This window comes from Myripristis murdjan, chromosome 16 (assembly GCF_902150065.1).
Source record: "Myripristis murdjan chromosome 16, fMyrMur1.1, whole genome shotgun sequence".
NCBI lineage: Eukaryota > Metazoa > Chordata > Actinopteri > Holocentriformes > Holocentridae > Myripristis > Myripristis murdjan.
The window spans coordinates 29,288,894-29,308,492 of record NC_043995.1 but is presented as its reverse complement, the minus strand read 5'-3'; the positions used below and the strand labels follow the sequence as shown (position 1 = coordinate 29,308,492).

Genomic DNA, 19,599 nt, shown 5'->3' with positions numbered 1-19,599 from the left:
GTTAGGTTGTTGCTAGACTTAAAATATTATTGAGGCATTGTGTCAAAGCAGAAGCTGCAGCAAAATGTTCGATTTTATTTGTTTATTTTTTTATTTATTTTAATGCTGCCAAAGACAGTGACTGGTCTGTTCAATAAAATGCTTTGTGAAGTACCTGCATTTTTTTTACTTCCATTTGGCATTATTTTTCTGTTTATTTTGTTGAACAATGCTTAATTTTCACTGTCATTACACTTAAAATTTCAAATAAGTGTGAATTGGTTGTCATATCACATATTGTATTGCTATCAAGATATTTGTCATAAGTATAGAGACATGAAATTTTGTCCATATCCACAGATGTTTTCAAAATTCCCACAAACCATCCCAAGAAGGTCTTAACTTTCTGCATTCAAATGTTGATTGTGCATGTGGGTGAAGGCGACACGATAGAACAGCAACAGAACAGTCAGACCGAGACAACGTGTCCTTTTCCCGGCAATGTTGTCTTTAAAAATTTTTATCATGATTCTGACGAACTGATGTTTCAAACGGCTGAGACATCATCTGTCAAACTGCACTGCTGCAGTGCTGGAAACATCTGGACATGCAGGATACAGTCAGCCAGTCAGCCATATGGCATATTAAGAAAAACACACCACCGAAAGGAACACTCAGGTTTGCAGAGCCATTTTTTCCTTATACAACCATGAATGTTAGCTTTATTGACAATTAAAAAGTGTTTTTTTTTTCTTTATTTAGAGTGTTCTTTGTGGTTGAAAACAAAAAGTAGAATTTTATGTTTTCGTTTACCTCCTCCACATGGAGGTCAGGATCAACTACAGAGCATCATCCTCAAGGCTGAGAAGGATTCAGGATCTTGCTAAAAGGCACTTCAGCATAACAGATGTTTTCCCACACCAGGCCTTCCAATTAAAAAAAACAACAACAAAAAAAAACTCTCTAGTCTACACAACTATGCCTACCAATGACAATTTGGCAAAAAATTCAGGTAATTTAAAAACCTCCTGCTTTGGCATAGAGCTAAGAAAACGTCAGTGAAAGTGATAGCTAAAAGTCTGCCTGTGTGAAAATAGAACAGGCCAAACTAAGAGAAAAAAAAAAAAAAGGCTAACACCAACCAGATAGTCTATTAATAACAGGGACAATGTCAAGGAGACCCACTTCCAGCCTTGAACACACCCACACATCTCAATGAAATGAAATAAGAGGTTCACACACACACATGGCTTGCCCAGATGCTGGCTTGGTGCTGTTTATATCCAGCTTCAGATCATTTAAGTGCTGGATAGTGGAACATTATTTCATCCACATACTTGGTTTGGGCACATTTTAATAAAATGAACGACTGATTCCTTTCCTTTCTTCAACATCATGTCTAAGACTTCATTGTTTCAATGGATTTGCCAAGGATAACTCTTTGTTTAGTTTGTGTGTGTGTGTGTGTGTGTGTGTGTGTGTGGGCTCCAGTCTGGTATGCTGCTGTGCTGACAAAACTCAACATCGCCCACTCCTCAGCAAAAGTTTAGTTTCCACTTGCAAAATAGACACGCTGTTTTTTGTTTGCTTTTTTCTTTAGGTTAAATTTCAGGTGCACATCAGGACGCTGCAGCCATCTGCTGTTTAGCCTCTGCACCGAGCGGCGTCCCGTGACTGACATTAACTTACACCGATTCTCCAGCAAAACTAACAGATGTCAGGGGATTTGGGCTCAATTTGTGTGCATTAATGGCGCCTACATTCAGTTAATCTGCACAACTAAGCACTCGGGAACAGACTCGCTCATTTGTAAACATCACCTCGGTGTTTCTTGCTGTCTGGGGCCCGTAACGCGTCTGAATGGCAAGCTAGCTAAGAGTTTAGCTAACGTTAGCTAACTGTTATCCAGTCTGAGCGAAGTTATCGTTCAACTCTACGGATTGTATCGCATTTCCTGGCTTGAATGGGAACTCGTTGATTGTCGACGACCTCTCACAGTCAAAAACTGCTTGTCTGTGCGAACAAACGAGACGTGTAATGTGCTTGGAGGAGGCAGGAGCTAGCAAAGATAGCGCCGCTCCATTGTGTCAGGGGACGCGGGCCTTCGTACAAATCAATGGAGGAGCAGCGCCGCTTGCTAACCTTTTTGTAGTGCTTCCCGATCCACAGCCGCACCGTCTCCAGCTGGGATACGGTTTCTGAGCTCTCCCAAAATTTCGAGGACGGGCCCCCATCTTTCTTCCGTCCCACTGCGGTGCCGCCGCTGACCGGGCCGGCTGCCGGCCCGCCTGAGCCCGTCCCGCCTGCTGCAGTCGCCCCTGTCGCCATTGTGTTTTGTCCGCTGCGTTTTCTTTCTCCCCCTCGGTTCCCTCACCATGCAAGTTTTCGAATGGTACTGCGCAGCCGCAAATGTGTTGATGTTTTTTTTTTTTTTTTTTTTTTTTTTTTTCAACTGCTCTCGCGACAACGAAATGGTTTATGGGAAACGTAGTCAACCACCAACAGTGCAAACCAAAATAAACACAGAGGAAATTTTGTCTTGTTTTTTTTTTCACCTGCTTCCCATTTTCCAACATTTCACCTTATATTATTATTATTATTATTATTATTAGTATTATTAGTATTATTATTATTAGTATTATTATTATTGTTGTTGTTGTTGGTGTTGTTAGGAGTAGGAGTAGTAGTAGTAGTAATCCCACCAAATGTGATCTAGTCCAGTGGTTGTCAACCTTTTCTCAATATTGTACCCCCTTTGAAATATTTTTTCTTTCAGTTAAGTACCCACTGACCAGTGGGGGGAAAAAGGAAGAAAAAGCCCACATGAAAAGGTCCAATCCAGTTCCATCAGTGTCTGAAATAACAACCCTATACTGACAATATTTTATTTGCTGTTTTTGTTTTCTCTGTCACCACTTTTTCGTCTTGGCTTTGCAGTCATAGTGAACAAACTTGCTCGACGACCACAACAGCAGATTTAAGCCACAAACATACACATCTAACACCTTTGGGAAGCCTGGAGGGAATACAGAAAGTAAAATGTGGTTCATCAAACTCACGTTTACATTTTTATCAAACTTATTATAGCATAAGCTAATCATTTTTTAGGAATTATGCATGACTGATATTTTTAAAGTAACTCACGTTCTCCCTGCAGTACTCCAAAGTACCACTAGGGGTTTGCATACCCCATTTGAGAACCAATAATCTAATCAACACTGAAGTCCAAATTATAACCTTCCCATGCATCGTAATAACTGTATAATTATGATAACAATAAGACTAATAAGTAGTATTAATGTAAAATAAAATGTTGATATGGATTTGCATACCAATACAAATTCAAGTTGATTAACAAAACCAGAAAACCAACAGTTCAGCTGCCCAATGCCAGACAGACTGACATGGGCAGCAGCAGAGAGGTGTCACCAATAATCATTTTCTCGACACCATCACTTGGAGGAGTGGAATCACCGTCAGGCCTGTGGGACAATAGACCTCCTCCGTCTGTCTGTGGAGCAGGACTGAAGACAGCACCCTGCCACTGAACACACTCCTCTGCCTGTGAGGAACATAGTGGACATTATCCACAATGGAAGTCACTTTATTTAGGGTCCTTGTCTCAGCCACTGATATGAGGAAATACAGGGAACTGATGTGATAATGATAATAATAGTTTATTTATAAAGCACCTTCCACACAGAGGGTGTAGCTCAAAGTGTTTCACAATAAAGAGAAAAAAAAACAGAGGCAGCAAAAACAACTGTAAATAATACAAAAAAAGATCGAGAGAATACAAAGGAAGCAAACAAAACATGTAAAAGAATGGAATAAAACAACAGAAGTGTGACAGTTATAGGTAAAAGCATTGTTGAATAAATAAGTTTTCAGTTGTCTAAAATAAATTCACATAGCCTGCATCTCTTATAGCATAGGGAATGCCATAATTAAATAATAATACAACATAAAACACACACACACACACACACACACACACACACACACACACACACACACAAACTTTGAGTCACTGTGCTCCTAGTCCTAACCTTTATAAAAGATAAAAAAATAAAAATTGCCCTTTCTGTTTGCAGCACTAAATAATCATTTCATGTGTGATCTATGTATTCCCTGACTGGAAGTGTAACCCCTGGCTGAAACTGATAAACTCATTTTTTACTATTTACCGATCCGAACATACATACTTTACACACCGAAACCTGCAGTGTCTGTCAATACCTAGTGTGCAAAAAAGTGGTGCATATTTTGGAAGCTCTTCTGTTCCTGTCCACTTCTCCCTCCTTACACACACACACACACACACACACACACACACACACACACACACACACACACACACACACACTACAAAACCAGTCTGAAGAGATTCTTCCATTGTCCAGGAAGAGGTTACATTTCAGGTTTTATTATACATGGAGGAAGATCTTATTACTGACTGTGACGATTTCTAGTTGGAGGAGTGACAACAAAACAACAAAAAAGTGCTCTATATTATTGTCTGTTCATCTCTAACAAATCAAAGAAAACACCAAATGTTTGTGCAGCATGACCACTGGAGAATTAATAAAATGGTTGATAAATTAATAACAATGGTCCCTGCACAATACCACATTAGGACACCAAGACCTTAGGGAACACCACAGAAAAATTGCATTTTTTTCTTGCATTTTATACAGTGATGTCAAGTTGCAAAAAATGGTGTCACTATAATGAAATGGCTCCTATGAGGGTGAACATCATCACACATGAATGCAATGTGGCTCAGTTTAAGTCAAACCCAACTGATGCAACTCCAAGACTGTTTAGGCCTCAGTCTGCCCAAATACACCATTTTACAACAGGCCACAAGAACAAATGTGGACTGCAGGGTTTGTGGCCCAAACTGCATGGGATTAGCAGAAGGTGGTCATGTCTGCAAAGGGAGAGCCGTGGCTGCCCAGAGAACCCATTTTCGTATAGACATCTGGAGGTCAGAGGTCAAGGGACTCCTTTGAAAATAGTCTGCTAGTTTTTCCCTCACTAAAACTTTGCAGCATAATTTAGCCACCTTGCCAATAGCCTAGATTGATGTCAACCAATTCCTTAAATTGCCCAGTTTCATACTGATACCATCTCCGCTGCTACCTTCACTCCATCTTTAAAACTGAGCCCTCTGCAGCCTCTGAAAGACAGTAATTCGTCATTATAAACTCAATTTATGTCCAGGAAGGGGTTAGGGTTGCTGAGCCGCATAGTGCGTAAAAGTGACCAACGCTCTGCTGACTCAATAGCTGCCGCACACAAGCCTTACATTACTAAGCGCAAGAAATCTGAATCCAGCGAAAGCAAGGGGAAAACAACAACAACAAAAGAAGAACAAACAAAAGAAGAAGCTCAAGCTTCACTCGAAGGTGGGTCTGTTGTTTCAGTAAAAATGTCAAACTGTGGCCAGATTCTGCACTTCAGCTGCAATTCATGACATGAAAGAAGTCCAGTCTCTGTAAACATCTTTTGTTAATTGATGTGACACACATTTATCTATAAATTACTTTTGTTAGACTCAGGGGTGTGGCTGCTAGTTTTTTTTTCTTTATCAGGATGAAGTTTTTTAAGGAAAAAATCTCCGGTTGAAATATTTTATAATAAGGGCCCCAGTTTGGCTAGGGGCAGCTCTATATGAAGTGAAAAGCATTTAAAAACAGTTTTGCCCAACTAGAATAGTTGGGCAAAGGTTTTGTTTTTTTTCATCACCTCACCACGTGAGATGGCGCTCACCTGAATCAGCGTTGAGTTAAATGTAGTTATCCCCTCAGTAACCAAACATGAAAACATGTGATTAGTAGACAAGCCAGTCCAGATTTACTGATACAGTTTACAGCAAGTACTGGAATAGCAGTGCCATTCTTTGGTATGAGGAAACCAAAAGTGGAAAGGTACTCACTCTTCTGAGAAGACGTTAAGGAACTTTTGATTTTCCTGTACTGTACTCCCCCCACCCCATGATTAAACTGCTACATAAACACTGCAGACAACGCAATTTGTCAGATTGTATTAAGCAATCTAAACAGAAGAGGCTGTTATTCATTCTGCATGCCAAGGTACAGAGGGAACACTTTTAGTTATAATAATCTAACTTACAAAATTACAATCTGTAAAATTACATTCTGCATTTTTTAAGTGTTTATCAGTTATGGTTATTTAGTTGTGGGTGCTGCTTACAGGTTTGTACTCCTTTCCCTCAACAACTGCAGAGATGTAATTAATGAATTAGCAATCTTCATTTAATTACTCAATGTTATATTTTTATGATTTCCGTTTTAATTAACTCTTGTTGCAGCCATTGGTGAGTTCATTCTCATGGTTTTGATTTGCACTCTGAGATGAAATTAAATCAGTACTGTCTGTTATTGGACTGGGATAAATTTCACACGGTAGGTAGAATGTTGGTGATCTACATTTCTTCAGTATCAGTCCACTAATAACCCTGTGTTTTTTCTCTCTCAACCAGAAAGATGAAACACACCATAATTATCCTTCTGCTGCTTTTCCTGGGCACATGCATGGTTACCACTGCTTTAAGTAAATATGATCTTTTATTTATGATGTCTTTGCCAGAAAATAACACCTGGTGTGGCTTTGACTACTGCAGAAGTACAATCATGGCTATTAAGCAATGTACTGGTTACTAACTGGTTTGCTAACTGCATTAGAGGTTTTGCAGTTGTGTAAATCTCCTAAAACCACAGCTGGAGGTCAGCTGGAGATTTGTGCATCTTTTGGAAAATGAAATAATGAATAATGAAAAAGGCTAACTATAGGTTCTACAGATATGATAAAGATTACTGGGTGTGGAGGCAGGCCCATTCTGTCAATCAAAAGTGAATAGGCTGATCAAGTGGATTTGTTGTCTGTAGTTTCAGCCTGGACTTGAAAACTCTTAGGACTTAGAAATTATTGCAATCCAAAATATATTTATAAAGTAAACTGACTGTTATGTGATTAATGTTCAATATTATTTATCTATCTATTTATTTATTTTAACAAAGATATAATCATTTATTATTATTATTATTATTATTAAAAGGCCAATCAAAACACATACATAATGGTGTCTGCAGTAGATTATAAAATCATTAACCCTGGTAAGTCTGGGTAAGTCAGAAAAAGAGTATTTTTACCAAAACACTGGAGTATTCCTTTAATGCAAACTTTGAATACTGAAGATGCTTTAGAGCCTAATAATGCTTTAATAAATCTGGGGTTATGGTTGTAAATCTGGGTGAATGGTTGATCCAAAAAGAGTCAAATCCTTGATTCTCAGGTGTTGTGTTTGGCTCTCAACCAAAAACTCTGTGTCACACTGTGTGTCAGCTGAGCTGTCTGAGCCAGCTCAGTGCCACATATACTGTATTTCAATTTCTGCTTTCCAGACCCATTTTTTGTTTATTGTAAATAGTTCCCGTCGACAGGATGGTGTAAGTTCGCATTCACCAAAGCTTAGCCCTAAGTGTGACATACACAGCAGTTGATTAGGTATGTGGCTTGTTAAAAAGCTGAATGCAACTGACTTGCAGTCAACTGATTGACTTGTTTGATTATTGATCATGTCTCATTCACAGAAAATCTGGCCTTGCGTGGAAAAGCAACCCAGTCAAATCTCATTAACAACCCATGGGCATCCTATAGTGCTGCTTCCAACGCCATCGATGGAAACCGTGAATCTCGCCTCGATGCTGGGTCATGCAGCTGTACTGATAGTCACGCTTACCCCTGGTGGAGAGTGGACCTGCTGGACACCTTCATCATTACCTCCATCATCATCACCAACAGAGGAGACTGCTGTCCAGAAAGGCTCAATGGAGCCCAGGTCTACGTAGGAAACTCTTTGGAGCAGAATGGTGCTGGAAACCCACTGTGAGTGGCTATAAGCAGTTATATGATAATAAACATTTGAGGGAAAGAATAATGACAGCTCCTCTTTTTCACCCTCATCCAGTTCCACACTTTTACAAGAGGAAGCCTCCCATTAGATACAAGATACTTTATTGTCATTTAGGGGTGGTGAAAAAAATCGATGATCGATTAATCACGATTATGTTGTGGATGATTATGAATCGATTATTAAATTTTTAAGAATCGATTATTTGGTGACACTGTTCTTCGCGCTTCACCAAGCCAATCAGCGATTCGCGCTCGATCCCCTCGCGAGAGGTTAGACAAACACCGCGAGACAGCAGAGGAAAGACACAGACGAGAAGGAGCGCGGTAATCGAGAATCGCTAATAATCGAAAATCGGTTGTTAATCGAATTGGGACCTCAATAATCGTAATCGAATCGAATCGTGAAATCACACAGATTAACCACCCCTATTGTCATTGCACTGGTAAATAATACAATGAAATTTCGTTTGGCACGGAAATCAATCCATATAGCAGCTTACGTGTGATCCTAGAAAGTACTAAGTGTGCTAAAAAATAAAAAAATAGAAACAAGTTACTTTAAAGTAGTCATACTAATAACTAGTATATTAAAATAAATCCTAATAAAAAAACAGCAGAATTCAGGTATTAAGGATCATTTATGCTCAACATTAAACACAGATAAAAATACAGTCAGAGCCTTCTGGCTGAACTCTGCGTTCATTTACATTTTCTTTTACATATTTATGCATGTTTTCAGGAAGCTTACAGATATGGACAAAATGACGCAGTGCCATTGGAGATCATGGGGGCAGTGTAGCCAGCAGTTCAAGTGAGACTGGTCTCTGAGCCAGACACAAGGAAGAACTTTCTCTCATCAATAATGTTGGAGAAAATAATTCTCCACCTGTTACAATGCATTGGCCTCACAGACCACTGCTGTCTGCAGCACTGCCTCCACTTTTGAATCTCTCTTAGCAGGTGCTTTAATGCAACCTCCTCCACTGTCACCATGTATATTGTTGTCCAAAACTGTTGACTCTGAGCCAACATAAAGAATGCATGAAAGAATGTGGGCAGGGATGGTTACATGATTTGAGATGATTTTCATATGTAAAAGGAGCATAAATAAGCCTTTATGCACTACAACATCAGTGTAAAACAGGAGGGGTCGTGTTCCAGATAGGTGTGTCTAAATTGTGAATAAACATGACTGTGATACTACCTCACAAATGTCAGTTACACATATTATTTAAAAGTCTGTAACTCCAATGCTTTTACATTCTTAGAAAGATAGTGCTACCTGAAATTCATTACTTAGTAAATGCCTCTGCGTCCTAAGATACTTTATTTGGGGTTTTTTCCCTTAATATGTCACCAGTCTGGAGCACCTCCACAGGCCCAAACTTTCCATTTGTTAACATGATAACTCCAGTAATTTTTAATCAACACTTTTCACATTTTCTGTGTAGGGAAAGACTTAGAAGGTGTCTGATAGCTCTTTTCCACACATGCATTTCCACTGAAAAAATGCTGACACCAGCATGCCTCCACAAAAATGCTGGTCCCAAACATGGAACCACTGACATCACTTGCTATGGAAGGGGCTACCACAAGAGATTCCCCAAGTGTAAGATCCGCTTCACTACCTACCTGTTGTCTGGAACATACTGGTCTGTTCTGAACGATGTTCGTGGTCGCAACACGCAGGTCACCATCAAATGCAAACTGTAATGACTTTAAAAGTAAATTCCTAAAAAGCAAGCCAAGCAGTTGTGTTCTGTCCACCATGACAGTGTTTTCCCCATGAAAACTTTCACCCCAACTTTTGCTGCCCAACTTCTGCTACGTCATGTTCAGTTCTGAAACCTGCCAAAATGCGGGCCGGTTCTCAAAAGGCATCAAGGAACAACTTGCTCCACAATAACACCGGCTGTTTCCTGGTAGAAAAGAGGAAATAGAGGATTGAGCTGTTTTCAGGAATATGCCCTGCTATTGTTGGCTGACAGCATGTCTACTTTGAAAATACATGCCAATTTTTAAGTTTTGTAGTTGTGAATATAGGACATTATTGATTGTCTTGTCTGAGCTGAGCAGGATCCTAAATTTTATATAATAATCATTCAAGACATGGCTGAGTTGCTTATGACAGCATGTTAGGGCCATTGTAGGGGGGAAAAAATATGAATACGGGAAAGGGGGTAATATTCTGAGAAAAAACTAGGTTAAAGTTGTAAATTTGAAAGAAAATGTTGTCTCCCTGAAAAGCGGGCAAATAGTAAGGGGAGAAAGCAAGACGCAGACGCAGCTCTCTGCTTCACCCAACTGTGCAAAGTGTATTAAACATTACAGTATAACAATACAGTATGCAGTATAACAATTGTACATTTGTGAACAATGCTCTCAGTCTCAGGACCAGTTTGCATATACAGTATTCTCAAAATAGTGTAAATAGTTTTTAATCAGTGTGCATAAACTAACATAAATGAAATATCTCAATACTGATCTTTTTAACTTATGCTCTCTATCAGACAAATGAACTATCAATGAAATAATGCTCATAACAATCAAAGTCAGTGACTACCTTAAACCAGCGACATATATATATATATATATATATATATGTGTGTGTGTGTGTGTATATATATATATATATATATGTGTGTTATGGCAAGCCGTTTAGGAAAATATTATATATATGGAATGAAAGTCTGAATATATGGAATGAAAGTCTGAATATATGGAATGAAACTTGAATATTTTGAATGAAAGTCTGAATATATGGAATGAAACTTGAATATATGGAATGAAAGTCTGAATATATGGAATGAAAGTCTGAATATATGGAATGAAACTTGAATATTTTGAATGAAAGTCTGAATATATGGAATGAAACTTGAATATATGGAATGAAACTTGAATATATGGAATGAAAGTCTGAATATATGGAATGAAACTTGAATATTTTGAATGAAAGTCTGAATATTTTGAATGAAACTTGAATATATGGAATGAAACTTGAATATATGGAATGAAAGTCTGAATATATGGAATGAAACTCGAATATTTTGAATGAAAGTCTGAATATATGGAATGAAAGTCTGAATATATGGAATGAAAGTCTGAATATATGGAATGAAAGTCTGAATATATGGAATGAAACTCGAATATTTTGAATGAAAGTCTGAATATATGGAATGAAAGTCTGAATATATGGAATGAAACTTGAATATTTTGAATGAAAGTCTGAATATATGGAATGAAACTTGAATATTTTGAATGAAAGTCTGAATTTATGGAATGAAACTTGAATGAAAGTCTACATGGAATGAAAGTCTGAATATGCTGGTGGGCCAAATGCAAACTGGAGTGCAGGACGGCTATAAAGCAGCTGGTTAATGAATAAAAACACAAACTGTCTACCTGGAGGGTGGGAACGACAGGGGAGGCAGGAGGAGCTCATCTTCCCTTAGCCTAATAACACATGAACTCCGCTAAAAACATGATGCAATAAATTTTGGGAGGTCTCTAAAATATGTATTAACAGTATGCAGGATTTCTTCTTCCATATACAATTCGGAGGCGCCAGCTTTTCTTACATTTTGTGCCCCGGCGCGATTAAACGCATTCTTTCTATTCACTATAGACGCGATACATTTATTATAGAAATATCATAGGCCACTACGTGAATGTTCGCGCTGCAGTTATAACAGGAACACCACAGAAATTTTACTGGTTGATTTATCCACCAAAACGGAGCTCGACCCTCTCGGACCCGCTGGAAAAATTAAATAATCTGTGCCTGAACGTGATCAGGTCAAGTATATAAAAGATGTGAGATACGTCTTCAGTGATTGACAGCTGCATTAAAATGAGGCTTGAATGTCCCCTTTGGTTAAATGTCATCTGCCTGTTAAATGGCTTTTTAGTTTTAGTTTTTGCGTGGAAGGAGGACTAGGCTAGCCAAGCCAGGTTCGAACCCAGGATATCGCAGTTCCGCTCTACTTTGTTGTACATGCGCTTATCCAGTCGGCCACCGGTGCGCCGTGGAAAAAAAATGTGGAAAGTCTGGAGTACTTTGAATGAAAGTCTGAATATATGGAATGAAAGTCTGAATATATGGAATGAAACTTGAATATTTTGAATGAAAGTCTGAATTTATGGAATGAAACATGAATATATGGAATGAAAGTCTGAATTTATGGAATGAAACTTGAATATATGGAATGAAAATTTGAATCTATGGAATGATTCATTCCATATATTCAAGTTTCATTCCATATATTCAAGTTTCATGCAAAATATTCAAGTTTCATTCCATATATTCAGACTTTCATTCCATATATTCAGACTTTCATTCCATATATTCAAGTTTCATTCAAAATATTCAGACTTTCATTCAAAATATTCAAGTTTCATTCCATATATTCAGACTTTCATTCCATATATTCAAGTGTCATTCAAAATATTCAGACTTTCATTCCATATATTCAAGTTTCATTCCATATATTCAAGTTTCATTCAAAATATTCAGACTTTCATTCAAAATATTCAAGTTTCATTCCATATATTCAGACTTTCATTCCATATATTCAGACTTTCATTCCATATATATAATATTTTCCTAAACGGCTTGCCATAGTGTGTATATATATATATATATATATGTGTGTGTGTGTGTGTGTGTGTATATATATGTATATATATATATATACAGTGGGGAGAACAAGTATTTGATACACTGCTGATTTTGCAGGTTTTCCCACTTGCAAAGCATGTAAAGGTCTGTAATTTTTATCATAGGTACACTTCAACTGTGAGAGACGGAATCTAAAACAAAATCCAGAAAATCACATTGTATTATTTTTAAGTAATTAATTTGCATTTTATTGCATGAAATAAGTATTTGATACATCAAAAAAACAGAATTTAATATTTGGTAAAGAAACCTTTGTTTGCAATTACGGAGATCAGACGTTTCCTGTAGTTCTTGACCAGGTTTGCACACACTTCAGCAGGGATTCTGGCCCACTCCTTCAAACAGATCTTCTCCAGATCCTTCAGGTTTCGAGGTTGTCGCTGGGCAACACGGACTTTCAGCTCCCTCCAAAGATTTTCTATTGGGTTCAGGTCTGGAGACTGGCTAGGCCACTCCAGGACCTTGAGATGCTTCTTACAGAGCCACTCCTTAGTTGCCTTGGCTGTGTGTTTCGGGTCGTTGTCATGCTGGAAGACCCAGCCACGACCCATCTTCAATGCTCTTATAGAGGGAAGGAGGTTGTTGGCCAAGATCTTGCGAACTTGGCCCCATTCATCCTCCCCTCAATACAGTGCAGTTGTCCTGTCCCCTTTGCAGAAAAGCATCCCCAAAGAAGGATGCTTCCACCTCCATGCTTCATGGTTGTGATGGTGTTCTTGGGGTTGTACTCATCCTTCCTCTTCCTCCAAACACGGCGAGTGGAGTTCATACCAAAAAGCTCTATTTTGGTCTCATCAGACCGCATGAGCTTCTCCCATTCCTCCTCTGGATCAACCAGATGGTCATTGGCAAACTTAAGACGGGCCTGGACATGTGCTGGCTTGAGCAGGGGGACCTTGCGTGTGCTGCAGGATTTTAATCCATGACGGCGTAGTGTGTTAGTGATGGTTTTCTTTGAGACTGTGGTCCCAGCTCTCTTCAGGTCATTGACCATGTCCTGCCGTGTAGTTCTGGGCTGATCCCTCACCTTTCTCATTATCATTGCTGCCCCACGAGGTGAGATCTTGCATGGAGCCCCAGACCGAGGGAGATTGACTGTCATCTTGAACTTTTTCCATTTTCTAAGAATTGCGCCAACAGTTGTTGCCTCCTCACCAAGCTGCTTGCCTATTGTCCTGTAGCCCATCCCAGCCTTGTGCAGGTCTACAATTTTGTCCCTGATGTCCTTAGACAGCTCTCTGGTCTTGGCCATTGTGGAGAGGTTGGAGTCTGACTGATTGAGTGTGTGAACAGGTGTCTTTTATACAGGTAACAAGCTTAAACAGGTGCAGCTGATACAGGTAATGAGTGGAGAACAGGAGGGCTTCTTAAAGAAAAACTAACAGGTCTGTGAGAGCCAGAATTCTTACTGGTTGGTAGGTGATCAAATACTTATTTCATGCAATAAAATGCACATTAATTATTTAAAAATAATACAATGTGATTTTCTGGATTTTTGTTTTAGATTCCGTCTCTCACAGTTGAAGTGTACCTATGATAAAAATTACAGACCTTTACATGCTTTGTAAGTGGGAAAACCTGCAAAATCAGCAGTGTATCAAATACTTGTTCTCCCCACTGTATATATATACAGGGGCGGACTGGCCATCTGGACGTTCTGGAGAATACCAGAACGGCCGGTGCTGCCAGTTGACCGGCGGCCGGCCAGCCGGCTGGTCTTTTTTTTTTTCCTCCCCTTTTTGCTTTGTCGACTTATCGATCACGGAATCACGGAATTAGCCAAATAAAACGGAATCTATTTTTAACGCGGAATTTGACATAATAGCAACTACACCGGCATCGCACGAGCCAAAAGGCAGAGAAACTCTCCAGCTACAGCAGCGCACTGACATAGATTGAGTGACAAAGCGAAGAGTTGCCACTCTGCTCTATTTTCACTGGCTAACAGCAGCACTCTGGCTTAGCTTGTCTATTCAGAGAAGAGGTATCACTTCGGCTTATTTTTCAATCTGTGTTATCACAGGCATACTACTGCTCATTCATTGGTACCTGAATTGTTAGGTCTGTTTGATAAGTAATTTACATTTTTAAAACAAATAATTTAACATATTGTTAACATATTGTTAAATTATTGGAGTCAAGTTTACTGGTAAACATCTACTCCTTCAAGATAATTTATTATGTTATACAACTCATAAACATACACTAACACTACATACACTCGGTATGTAGTGTTAGTGTATGTTTATGAGTTTGACCAACATATCTCCTTTGTGCTACAAAAGATCCGTGGTAAAAAGCCCCCCCCCCCAACCCTAACCCTAAAAAGTCAGAAAATAGTTCATATTTTCACATATGCTGAAATCAAAACAATGTCTCTTCAAAGTCTGGATGCTTTTGACAATATTGTGACTCTGGGCTAAAATCACCAGGATTTCCTTCTTACTAAATCTGACAGTATAATAAAAACAAATTTTCCAAGGTTTTTTCTCGTAGCCTACCTTTTTTCACAGTTAGGCTCAGGAATCAAACTTGCAACCTTCTGGTCACAAACTTGCTTCCCTACTCTTTTAGGGCTGGTGTTATTTCTCATATCCCAGCTGGAGAATCTTTGCCTCTGAGTTTGACCAGAGGTATGGAGGGACGTTACGTGACTGTGCGTCTGCCACGTACAGGGCACCTTACACTCTGCGAAGTGGAAGTCTATGGTTACCGTGCCCCAACTGGTGAGAAATTGAGCTGCAACATGCATTTTCTAATTAAATCATCCATAGGAGAAAATAATAAACACACATGTAGCTCCCTCTTATCGTAAATCAAAAGTTCCTGCAGTTCTTCTGGATAGTGACAGAAAAAGATTTGCAAGTTCTTTTCCTCTAGTCTTTTTTTTTTTTTTATTGCTTTGCATTTTATTGTTATTAGTTCTGATTCTTTGTCTACTCTATTCATGTAAAGCACTTTTTTGTAACACTCCTGTATTCTAGGCGCTCTACAAATAAAGGAAATTTTATCTCTGCTGATTTTTATAACCGCTCCCTTCACGCAGGAGAGAACGTGGCACTGCAAGGGAAAGCCACACAGTCGTCAACGCATTCATTTGGTGTCCCATACAATGCCATAGACGGGAACCGGGACTCCACCTGGGAACATGCCTCCTGCTCTCACACACAAGCACAATTGAATCCTTGGTGGCGGCTGGACCTGATCACAACACACAAGGTGTTTTCTGTTAATGTAACCAACCGCAATATTGCACCACATGAACTCAACGGAGCTGAGATCCGCATTGGAAATTCCCTTGAAAACAATGGCAACAACAACCCCAGGTAGATTATGTAATTTGTATTCTGTATATGGAAAAGGTTCTCTGGCCTAACTTGTTCTCTATTTCCCTCTTTCTTCATCTCCAAGGGAGGTCGCATAATTGGATTTTTTTTAACTGTCCAGAATGATCATAGTCTTGTCATACTATTAAAACACAACATTATTGGTAATGTTGTCAGTGAATAAGTTGGATGGTATATAATTATTAGTTGACTTACTGAGGAGGCACATCATTCCTGTTATTCACAAATACTGATGTAGTCCAGTTTTCTGTCTGAACCAAACAATCTGGTCACTTCATGGCAGACTGAAGTGATCCTGATTTTCCACCTACAGCTAAGACACAATTGCACAGAAAAGAAATTGTGCACCCAGCACTGGATCAATATTAGCTTGCTCTTTGTCAAACAGAGAGGAGAATATTGATGAGAATATTTTGATAAAAAGTGGTACAAATGAGCAGCGTGTCAAACTAGGCACAGGCCTTTTCATCTGAACTATTACTGAGATAACAAAGTGTTTTTTTCTCCCTCTGGTAGGTGTGCTGTGATCTCTCACATCCCTCCAGGGTTTACCTATGGCTTCCAGTGTCATGGGATGGAGGGTCGCTATGTCAACATAGTCAATCCAGGAACAAGAAAGCACGTGATAATGTGTGAGGTGGAGGTGTATGGCTCTAGCCTGGACTAGGCCCACAGAGGTTGAAAAACTACACTGTAGATATTCAGCTGATACTCTGATGCTCTGATTCTGAAAAAAAGATGAAGTAACTATACTAACAGGCTTACAGCTCCTTTCCCTTAGCAATAGCATTGAGAAGGTGGGTGTTGTTGTAATTGGAGAATTTTTTTTCTGTTTGGTCATTAACATTGAGAGAAACAGAAAATGTCACCATGTATGAATGTTACAGTGGATTGGATTTGTTTCTTTAAACTGTGAAGGCAGCACATGAAAATAAGTGACACTTCACAACATTTCAAAATCATCCAGAAAGTAGCCAGCAATTGGCTGTCAAAACAAGGCTCTGTTATGACTGCAGTTGCTGCTTGTTCCAAATGATGAGAATCGGTATTTTAATTCAGCATGTTGTACATGAAGTAAATTCCACATGCCTGGTAACTTAATGACATTGCCTGGTGTTGTTGGAGAGATATATCTGGGAGCCAGAGGTCTCACTCATTGGGCTAGAGCTGCTCTGGAGGCATAAATTATTTCATTGGAGGAAATAAACCTCAAGAGAGGGTGCCAAAGAATCACAGTTTTTCCCTGCTGGCAGCCGAGGCCTGAGAATGGCAGTGTCTTTCTGTCTCTTTGTTCAGCACTTAACTCCAAGGCAATACAGCTTGAAATCTATTGGACAGATTGCTGTTCATTTTGGCTAGCACCTTCATGCTCCTCAGAGGATGAACCCTGTGGTGAATTTAAGACCACTTCTGTGGTGCCACCCACAGGCCAAATTGTCAACTTTGTACACAAGATATCACCAAATGCAATTAGTAGACTGACATTTGGTAGGTGCATTCATACTCCCCAAAAGAAGGTTTCTCTTTTTTGTGGTGCTCCTATGACATTTTCTATCGTGCCACTCGCAGGCCTAACATTTGACTTATGCACAACATACCTCTAAATGTAATGTAGGGATTGCCAAGTAATTTGCAGAGTACACTTGTCCTTCAGAAGCAGAGTAGGGCTTTCTCACACAGCCTCACCTATAGTGCATGGGGAAGAGAGAAAGTCTCCAGAGATCAAACCTCCAGCAACACTTGTCGAATAAAAAGCAATTTTATTGGTTTGATGTGAACATGCTCATCCTTACCAGGGAAGAGACACCATCAGTCATTGTGCCGCCAGCACTTTTCCTCGAGTGCCTGCTTAGACAAAAATGCCAAATTACACACATCTATCTCACAATGTGATAGATGGATTTCAGATTGTCATGAAATCTGATGAGCACATTCATGCTCCGCAGATGAGGAACCCTCTCCATTGTGGTTATCTCATGACTTTTCCTGTAGCGCTACCCTCAGTCCAAAATGTGAAATATGCATGTGATACCACTAAATTAATGAGGAGATTGTAATGCTATTTGATGAGTGCTTTCATGTTCCCCAAAGGAAGATTCATCCCCTTGATTGTGAGGATGACATTACCTTTCCTCTAACACCGTTCTTATGCCAAAATGTCAAATTTAAAATCTTAAAATCTGGACAGTTTGATATGAAATTCGGAAAGCACAATCATTGTGCCCAGTGGCAGAGGATGAACTTTGACTTGATAATCTTCTGTTGAGCACCACCCTGTGGCCAAAATGTTCAAAAGCCCTTTTCCCTTTACTTGCATCCCTTCAAAACGTATCAAGCCAGCAGGGAGCCAGCGGCAGAGGACCCACGTTAGTTTACACAAGTTTGCAAACTAAAGAAGGAACTCTGAGGTTTAACTTACTTACCAGAAAGATTATGTTTTCCTCCACAGCTGCTCTGCTTCCAAGGAATGTTTGTAGAAGTAAAACTCCAATCTGCTTCGAGCAATCATGTACAAGATATTATAAAGACTAATTTTAGATGTATAAAGCAGGGAAATATTTTCAGATAAACCATGACATAATGTCTACAATTTGCTGCATTACTTGTAACAGGAAAGAATACTGTTTCATCACATGGACCCCACAGTCTTTCTATTGCTGTTGCTGATTGGTCTTTAGATTTTTTCTTAAATATTTTATGCTTGCTCCAATGTTTTCATACACACTGTCTGCTGCTTAAATGTTCACTGAAATAAAATACAACAATCAAGAGAGCCTGCCATGTTATCATACTGTCTTCTCTAGTTGGGCTTATAACATGAATTTGGGTGTAATGTAGATGCCCCACACCTCCATCATGTGTCCCCAACTCATTCCAAATCAGACCTACACTCTTGATCACAGGTGTAATCTATTCAGTTAAGCCATCACTAAAGGCTTGAGTAAGGATACATTTCTTTATTTGTCATGGCACGGCAGTTTTGTTGATATGATCACAGTCATGTGCATATGAATGTCCATTTGAATGCATAAACAAAATATCTTCCATCTTGACAGATTAATACTGAAGTGAAGAAGGAAAGCATAACACATATAACCACCAACTTAAGTGATGACCATAACCCCAAATGTAAGGGAGCCACATTGTTGATCTGGTCTGAGCAGATGGATGTGGATGAGTGCACCATCAGATTGTCAATAACACACCCACTACCACCAGTTGCCATACCTTGGCGTGCAACCCGTCACCAAAATATCAAACCAGTAGGTGATTAAAAATCATCAATGTGCCTTATAAAAAATGCCACTTTGCCAAACTTCATTGAAAAACTGCGTTGAAAAACTTCGCTGGCACCAAGTCTCTGTGCTTGCAAAAACAGGGCCTTATATTTGATGAGATCACAAGCAATGTTAATTATTGGGTAAAAAGAAGAGAAGAGTTATATGACTAGGAAAAGGAAAGGTATAAACAGAGGTTTGTGGCTCAGGTAGTAAACAGTCACATTAAAGGCACAATGATATGAAATTTCATAAATGGATATATATGTCTTGCCCATGCAAATATGTATGTTTATGTATGTATAATACATTTTTATATATATGTCACACAAATGATTTATACATATAACCAATATTATTAAATACATATATACAT

The 19,599-nt window shown here is 39.1% G+C and overlaps 2 protein-coding genes across 2 annotated transcripts in view; one reads left to right on the top strand and one right to left on the bottom strand.

Moving 5' to 3' along the window:
* smarcc1a (SWI/SNF related BAF chromatin remodeling complex subunit C1a) overlaps positions 1–2,361 on the bottom strand; it is a 28,606-nt gene extending 26,245 nt beyond the window's left edge. The window contains exon 1 of the mRNA XM_030071709.1: positions 2,122–2,361. Coding sequence (XP_029927569.1) covers positions 2,122–2,307 — 186 coding nt within the window. The 5' untranslated portion in view covers positions 2,308–2,361. The remainder of the gene's footprint in view (positions 1–2,121) is intronic.
* Positions 2,362–5,983: 3,622 nt separating this feature from the next.
* On the top strand, positions 5,984–18,719 carry LOC115373364 (fucolectin-1-like). The gene is made up of 6 exons (XM_030071711.1): positions 5,984–6,077; positions 6,488–6,558; positions 7,599–7,893; positions 15,173–15,324; positions 15,645–15,924; positions 16,462–18,719. The coding sequence occupies exons 1-6, from the start codon at positions 6,070–6,072 to the stop codon at positions 16,610–16,612; spliced, it is 957 nt and encodes a 318-aa protein (XP_029927571.1). The 5' UTR covers positions 5,984–6,069; the 3' UTR covers positions 16,613–18,719.
* The last annotated feature ends 880 nt before the right edge of the window (positions 18,720–19,599 follow it).